The 8,842-nt window shown below is 45.0% G+C and overlaps 1 protein-coding gene across 1 annotated transcript; it reads right to left on the bottom strand.

Annotated features, from left to right (window-relative positions):
* Positions 1-3,816: 3,816 nt before the first annotated feature.
* LOC122702863 (endogenous retrovirus group K member 21 Env polyprotein-like) lies at positions 3,817-5,649 on the bottom strand. The gene has a single exon (XM_043916785.1). The coding sequence runs from the start codon at positions 5,647-5,649 to the stop codon at positions 3,817-3,819; it is 1,833 nt and encodes a 610-aa protein (XP_043772720.1).
* Between the last annotated feature and the right edge of the window lie 3,193 nt (positions 5,650-8,842).

The following is an 8,842-nucleotide window of genomic DNA, read 5'->3' as shown; positions in this document are numbered from 1 at the left end:
CCGCTGTACTTTACTAACTCTATGGTGTGCTTGTGTGAATGAATGAAACGCCCTGCGCGAAGCAAGTGAGGAGCCCTGCTCTGCGGTCCCGCGGTGATCTCATAAGGCTTATGGCAAAAACCTGTCGGGGGTTTATACCAACCTGCCAATGCCAAGAAGCAACCAATGTCTCCTTCGGGAACTGACCAGAAACGGGCAAAGCTTGTGGACCGAACTCTCCTTTCTCGGTCAAACTTTTCGGTCTCTTTGACCATTTCATAACTCCTTGGGAATTAGAAGTACTAACCTTATCTATCGGATCATAGACTTTCAAGGGACTTGTGACCTAGGTTGCTACTCTACTGTGGTCTAGGTCTCAAACTTGGATTGGTAGTCAGGAAGCGCCTACCCTCGCTAGGCATGGAAAGTTTGGAAGCTAGATGGAGCTCTAACTCCCAGAGCGTCTCTGAGGTTAAAGGTTACTCAGATTGGAACTGCAATGGTTTTTTCCTTTGGTAACACTGGCTCTTAGTGGACCAGAGGAGGCTCTTACACCGGTGTGGTGACGCTTGGAAGGAACATCTCAGTTTCATGTTGTATCGGTCTTATTGCGGTCAAGAATGTACTCAGGGTTGTGCACAGGCACTCAGGTGACGAATGTGTCCCCCAGAGGTCTTAGCTTGGGAAGCATTCCGGAAGGTTACTCTGATTGTGCCCCGGGTGGCATCAGAGGCAAGCGAGGTGAAGAGCTGGACGTCAGGTAGGGATGCCATCAGGTCTACCCCTGGTGCATCCCCACCCCGTCTCGGTGGTAGAACCGAGAGGGACGAGTGTGACGCCTGCGTCGGTAAGGGACAGACTAAGTCCGACCAGGAAGGAAAAGCTTTTGGTGTAACGTCTGTCTACACCCCCATCTAGAGCAGGGAGGGACGCCTCCGGTAGAAAAAATGGCGCTGGTCGCTTTTTTTCTCTCTTACAGATGGGAGCTAACAATTCCAGCCTCACTCCTTTGAACTGTATCCTAAAAAACTGGGATAGATTTGATCCCCAGGGCTTAAAAAAGACACACCTGGTCTTCCTATGTGATACTGCATGGCCGCGGTACCCACTGGAGGACGGCGAACGGTGGCCAGTTGGAGGGTCTCTTAAGTATAACACTGTTTTACAATTAGACCGGTTCTGTAAAAAGCAAGGGAAATGGGTAGAAGTAGCGTATGTGTTGCCCTTTTTCTCTCTGCGAAATATGCCAGACTTATGTCCTAAGGGTGTAGATTTGGGTGTGAAACCTTCTGCTCCCCCCGTCCTCCTACTTTGCCCCCGTATCCGGGTCTCCAAGATGAGGTTCAAACTGCTTTGGTCTCAGTAGAAACACAAACTGAGACTCAAACTGCTTTGGTCTCAGTAGAAACACAAACTGAGACTCAAACTACCTTGGTCTCAGTGAAAACACAAACTGAGACTCAAACTGCCTCGGTCTCAGTGGGAACCCAAATTGAGATTCGAACTGCTCATGTAGAGGTCCAAACAACTCCTGTCTCAGTACGACTTCAAACTACTCTGGTTTCAGTAGAAACTCAGACCATCGAAGTAAGAGATGAGATGGAGGACAAGAGGCAAAGAGATAAAGAAAAGCAGGTTTCTCCAATCTATCCCTGGGATATGCGCAGAGCAGCCAGAGACTGAGGGACAGCCACTCATGCTGTGGCCTCTTCATGAAGTACCCACCGGGAGAAATTATCAGTCTATGAGAGTTAATAAGCCTTTTTCTTATCAAGAGATACAAAAAATTAAGGAAGATCTGGGAGACTATTTAAAAGACCCAGAAAAATATATTAGAGCTTTTAAAGGTGTTACTCTGCATTATGACCTCACTTGGAAGGATGTGATGTATATCTTGGGACAAACGTTGACTCCCGACTCAAAGGCTCTAGTTTTGGAAAAAGCGGTTGCTTATGGAGATGAATGGCTTGGTAATAAATCAGTAGAAAAGAGGGAAGACGAGATAACTGCCCTCCCCACTGAGAGTCAGGCGGTCCCAGCTACAGAACCAGACTGGGACTATAACACTGCTAAAGGAAGATGGGATCAGAGTCATTTTGTCAGATGTATTCTGGAAGGACTCAGACAGGCGCGTTCTAAGCCTTTAAACTATGGCAAACTGGCAGACATAGAACAGGAGGAAAAAGAAGCTCCTGGTAAATTCCTAGATAGACTGAGAGAAGCCCTTCGCAGATTCACTGAGATTGATCCCGAAAGTGAAGAAAGAAAAGTGATCTTAAAGGATAGATTTCTCACTCAGTCAGCTCCAGATATTCGCCGTAAGTTATCAAAACGGGCGTATGGACCAAATCAGTCTTTAGATAATCTGTTACAACTGGCTCAGACAGTCTATTATGGTAGGGAATATGAGGAAAAGAAAGAAAGGCAGAGAAAGACGAAGGAAAAGGCGGAAGCCCTCGCAATGGCTATGAAAACCGTTCTTAAGCAGCCTGAGAAAAATGCCCAGAGGGACCCAGGTGAAAAGGGATGGGCTTGCTATTGCTGTAGAAAGGAGGGGCATCTCAAGCGGGATTGCCCTCAAGCATCTAAGCCGCCCCCGGCTCCATGTCCGGTCTGCAAGAGACCACACTGGAGGAGAGACTGCCCCCAGAGGCGTAGGTCTCAGGGGTCTGACTCTCAAGACAATCAGGACTGAAGGTGCCCGGGGGTCCCCACACAAGCTCCCGTCCTAATTACACCTGAGGAACCCCGGGTATTAATAACAGTGGGAGGCCAATCCGTCAATTTCCTTTTAGATACTGGGGCAACTTACTCCGTGCTTACTGAAGCCCCTGGCCCACTTTCTTCCCGATCCGCTTCCGTAATGGGACTGTCTGGACGAGCCAAAAGGTATTACTTCAGTTATTCTCTATCATGCAACTGGGATTCTGTGCTATTTTCACACGAGTTTCTTATCGTGCCAGAATCACCCTCACCCCTCTTGGGGAGGGATATACTGAGCAAGGTCCATGCCTCTGTTTTCATGAATATGGAGCCTTCCCTTTCTCTCCCTTTAGTTGAACAAAATGTAAATCCTAGAGTATGGGCTGATGGAAAATCTGTGGGTCGAGCACAAAATGCTATTCCTGTGGTTGTCAAGCTCAAAGACCCACACTTATTCCCACATAAGAAGCAGTATCCCCTGAAACCTGAGGTTAAGGAAGGGTTAAAACCCATCATTGAAAATTTAAAAGAGCAGGGACTATTAGTTCCCTGTAACAGTCCATGCAACACTCCTATTTTGGGTGTAAAAAAATCAAATGATAAATGGAGATTAGTTCAAGATTTACGAATAATAAATGAGGCTGTGGTTCCTTTACACCCCGTGGTGCCTAATCCTTATACTCTATTGCCGGGCCAGCCGGAAGATTTCAGCGAGCAACACGACGCGTTCCTTTAGGCTAAGAAAAAAGGAGACAGAACAGATGGGGTCGAGAGGATCGCTGCAGTCAACGATGATTCTTTATTTCTCAGGGTTACATATATACTAAACCAAGAAGAGAGGCATCCCAAAGAAAATTCTTCCCCATGTACATCATCTTTAAGATAACAAGCACCAGAGCTCTCTCCTGGCGCCAAAGGCATCCTACTTATCTTAAGGGCAGTCGTGCAAAGCCATCTATCTGCACCTTGTGTGCATTCAAGGCTCACTAATGGTCTGTTAGGAGTTAACTTGGATAGTAAATTTCAGAGGGGTGGCGGGACAGAGAGCTATGTCTGCGAACAGACCCTCGACAATCAATCAAGGCAGCTCCCAGAGTCAGCTCTTTCAAGCCGCTCCCCGCAGCTCCCCCTCTTTTATTTAATAAAATGGCACGCCTGATTCTTTTGGCGTAAATAATTACTGTGTAGGACAGCCTTGATGTCCCACAGCTCTTTGACAAATTTCTTTATGATACAAGGAGTAATGCACACAAAAAGCGCTAATACCAGAAGCATGGCCACGACCCCTGAAAAAAGATGCCAAAGTGAGGTTATCGAAGGAAAATTGGAAAACAAACTGTTAACAAACTCTTCAGCATTTTCTGCCAAATCCATACTAGCCCGAGGAGCATTTTCTATATCAAGAATTTCCTGATGAAGTTGTAATAGATCTAAGGAAATGTTTTCATTATGCCAAATACCATCTAAATGTGATTTCACTCTGTCCCAAGGAGTTTCAGTATCATTATAAATTTTTGGTGTAACACAAATCCAACGATAGTTAGCATGACATCTAATTTTTGTTCTTAGCTTTAACCCTTGCACTTCTTCTCCCAAAAATCTTACTGCATCATAAAGCGCATTTAGTCTATCCTCTAATTTTCTATCTATATCTTCTTGAATCCCTAAAGCTTTTGAAGTGTTTTTTGCCAAATCGTCTACAATGCCAGCAGTATGCACAGATTGAGCTAAAGATACAGAAGCAGTAACAGCAGAAGCAATTAAAGTTATAAGCGTTACTACTCCTAGAATTATTAATCCTATCCCCCTTCGTGGCCTAGCAAGGGCTGTACGCACCTTATTCCACAGCTCAAGCCCTGACTCTTCATACCAAGGCTCAGTAAGATTTACAGGCAACATAACAAAAGGTGGTTGTTTAACTATCAAGACTCCAGAATTATTTCTTATTCCTCTTATACAATTAGTCAGGGTACAATTAAAACAATGAACATGATATAGGCTAGCATTTTTAGAAAGAGTCACAGAGCCAACAAGGATCATAAAGGGATAGGGTACGCAGGCCCGAGGATATCTCCAAGTCTCATTCCACCAATACGCTCTCCAGGATAGTACTCCTTTGGTCTTTCCTCCAGTCTGTAAAAGGGACCCATCTGTTCCGAAAGCAGCCAACAGCTTCCATATCTCAGTCTGATACACCGTGGTGCCACCAAGATTCCAAATTCTAGCTGCAAGTTGTCTGCCGCCGGGGTTCCTGTTGGAGTCTGGCGACCAGTCCCAAAGGGAATGTGTGTCATTAGTAATAGAATATACAGTAGCAATCTCATCTCTACAAAGTTTCCATGGCACAGCTATATATCGTCCTTTTACCCCCAGGCCACAAAATGGAATGTCTTTAGGTCCGGTTCCATTGACTCGTCGTGCATATCCTGTGGATTTCGTAATGCTAGGAATATCCACTATCCAATTACGGCGGTCATGGTCATAATCATAACCAAAGTATTCTGCATCTGTAACAGTAAGACATCCTGAAACATTATGATTTCGGAAAAAGCACATTGGTAATTGTAAAGAAAACCCTGTATAAGAAATACTGGCATTCTGTGGAAAAATATGCTTATCAGAAAACCCCCCCAAAAGTATTGTGTCATTCACATACACAGGAACAGAACTCATTTCCCATCCAACGGGCTGTAAAAGAGGGGGATCAGGAACATACGCCCAGAAGATACTGGCTTCCATGGAACTTATCTGGTTTAAAAGAAGTAATAATGAAATTAATATACTAGTAGGAGAGGCAGGGGAAGGGTTGGAAGCATTCTCACACGCCATCTGTAACAGTGCCTGTATCTGCTGAGCTGTCGGCAGCGGGACCGTCTCCTGAATTGTGAGCTGTCTCATTCGCTCCTCCAGTGCTCTCCTCTGCCGTGCGTACCAACCTTTCCGGGAGCCAGCGCGGCGCTTCGGCATTCTGCGGGAAAACACAAACATGACCTCTCCCCCATATTAGAACTGGATCCGGCCCATGCCATCTGCCTTCTAGCGGGTCTTTCCACCTGACTAATGGCCGTGCCTTTTTATTATCATAGTGCCAAAAACGTTGAGCTGCGGATTTTCCATTTTTATCAAGGCTCAGAAAATTTAAAACAAACAAAGCATGACTAAGAAGATTGTTAGGCGTAATAGCATACAAACTCCCCCTTTTTAATTTTTTCAGTTGGTGCTGAAGGGTTTGATGTGCCCGCTCAACAATTCCTTGGCCCTGTGGGTTATATGGGATTTCAGTCTTGTGTACGATGCGCAGCTGGGCACAAAAGGTTTGAAAATTGCGGCCAACATATCCAGGGCCATTGTCTGTTTTGATGCATTTAGGTAGGCCCATAGCAGAAAAACTCCGTAAACAATGCTGCTGCAACAAACTTCTGGCACAAGGTGGGGCTATTGGCCATACCCTGTGGCAAAACTTTCCAATGATACCTGCGCATTGGTTGGGAAAAATTAACAGATGGAACACTAAAAGCAAATCGAGGGCAATCTTGAGGTGCTAGAGGAATAGTATAAAAGCAGTCTTTTAAATCTAGGATTATTATGTGGGCATTCCTAGGAATAGCCATGGGAGAAGGCAATCCTGGTTGTAATGCTCCCATGACTTCCATAGTTTCATTAACCTTTCGCAGATCCTGCAAAAGCCTCCATTTCCCAGATTTTTTCTTAATAACAAAAATGGGCGAATTCCAAGGTGAATTAGACTGTTCAATATGTCCCAATTGTAACTGTTCCTGCACCAGTTGTTGGGCAGCGTCAATTTTCTCTTTGGAAAGGGGCCACTGATCAACCCACACAGGCTCCTCAGACTTCCAAGTAATAGGATCTGCGTGAATTACAGGAGGATCAGAGGTCCCTTCTAAAAATACCCAAGTCCACTTCTTTTTGGTAACCTTTTTGTCTGAACAGGCGCAACAGTTCCCTGATTATTTCTTCCAAGTCCCGAGGTGGGAAGAAGCCCTTGATCTAAAAGCTGATTGCTAACCTGATCACTGGGGCTGTATAAATATACTCCCATATGAGTCATAACATCTCGTCCCCACAAATTTACAGGGAGGTTTGGGAGGAGATAAGGTCTAATGTCTCCTTCGTGACCCTCATGGTCAGTCCAATGTAACAGCTCTGTACTTTGTTCAGGGTTATTAGTTTGACCAATTCCTTGCAATGTTGATATAGCTATCTGTTTAGGCCATTCTCGGGGCCAGTGTCTCTCAGCAATAACAGAAACATCAGCTCCTGTGTCCAGAATGCCTGTAAAGAACTTTCCATTTATTTTTAATGTGAACTCAGGACGATTATTAGTTATTGCCTGGACCCAGTAGGCGTCAGAGGATCCAAAGGCACCTTCCCCTCTCCTGGAAGCCAATGCTTTTCCTGTTTGCACTGCAGGGACCAATATCAATTGAGCTATACGCTGTCCACTAGCTATGGTGGTAATGCATTGTGGGGAATGGGCCATAATTCTGATTTCTCCTGTATAATCAGCATCAATTACTCCAGGAGCTATGAGCAGTCCTTTTATGGTGGAGCTGCTACGTCCAAGCAAAAGTCCGACGGTTCCATCAGGCAAAGGGCCGTATACCCCAGTGGGCAGAGCCTGCATTCCCATTTCGGGAGTCAGTACCGTGTAGGAGGAGGAACAGAGGTCCAAGCCTGCGCTCCCTGAGGTGGCTCTGAACAAATCTGTAACTCGCCTTCTACCATCTGATTTCCCTGCATTGCCCCATAACATTGTTTCGGGGCCAGGGGCTGGCCCCTCACCCAGTTTCCCGACTGCGAGGGAAGTGGGTGGCCCTGGACATCAATTTTAGATTTACAATCTTTTGCCCAATGTCTTCCTTTTTTACACCTAGGGCATAAATTAGGAGTTTTTATATTTCCTGAATTGGCTCGTTGGGGGCAAAAGGCAGCACGATGTCTAGGCTGGCCACAAACAAAACAGCCAGCATTTTTTCTACTAGGTAATCCTCGTTTATTTTTCATTTGCTGTTGATATAATACTTCTTTTATACTTTTACCTTGTAAAGCTGCAGCCAGGGTAATACCCTGCATATAGGAAGGTCCGAAATCAGCACATATACGAATGTAATCTGATAGACCTCCCTTTTTTCTGTACGGTCTAAGTGCAGCCTGACAGGCAGAATTTGCATTTTCATAGGCTAATTGTTTAGTAAGCACTATTCCAGCCTGCTCATCAGCTATAATCTTACCTACTGCTTTAAGAAGACGAGCCACAAAATCTTGATATGGTTCATCAGGCCCCTGACGAATTTTTGAAAGATCCTCAGTCTTATTACTAGAGCAAGGGAGCTTTTTCCAAGCCTGTCGAGCAGCATTAGAAATTTGAGCATATGCTCCAGGCAAATAGTTCAATTGAGCATTGGTATTTTGGTAGGCCCCTTCCCCTACCAACATTTCATATGTAGTATTGATCTCTTGTCGCTGGTTTAGTTCAGCTATATGGCCACATTGTTCTGTAAATTCTGATTTCCATAATAAATAGTCCCCTCCTGATAAGCAAGCTCTTGCAATTTGTTTCCAATCACTAGGTGGCAAATTTTGACCTCCTAGACTCTCTATCATGGTCTGGGTAAAAGGAGCCGTAGGTCCATATTGAGCACAGGCAATTTTTAATTCCTTTAGTTGTTTGAAAGGTAAAGCTTCATAATACCTTTGGTTTTCATGCTCGAATACCGGGAAAGTAGCGGAGAATCCCTGAACAGTTTCTCCAGCTCTTTGGGCCTGTTGCATAGCCTTTTGCAAGGGGGACAAACTGTGTGATTCACGAGTTATATTCAACAAATTTTCAGGTTTGGAAATAGGTGGAGGATCTAATCTAGCAATAGTTGAGGGTGCATAAGCAGGAGGCGCAGTAGAGATTGCACCAGCGCCTTCATCTCTACCTTCCCTTTTTATTTCTTTCTTTATTGTTATTAATAATTTCTGCATGAGTGCCTCCAGACCCTTTGTCGGAGGGGCAGCTGCTGCCTGCACATTCGAATTGTCAGTTACAAGTAATTCCCAATGATCATCCTTATGATAAGCAGCTGCCTGTTCCTCTAAACTTTCCTCATCCTCTGGAGTCAGCGTTCCCTCATTTTCCTTCAAAGGTTTTGCA

This window comes from Cervus elaphus, chromosome 1, assembly GCF_910594005.1.
Source record: "Cervus elaphus chromosome 1, mCerEla1.1, whole genome shotgun sequence".
NCBI lineage: Eukaryota > Metazoa > Chordata > Mammalia > Artiodactyla > Cervidae > Cervus > Cervus elaphus.
This window is presented reverse-complemented; position numbering and strand designations above follow the sequence as displayed.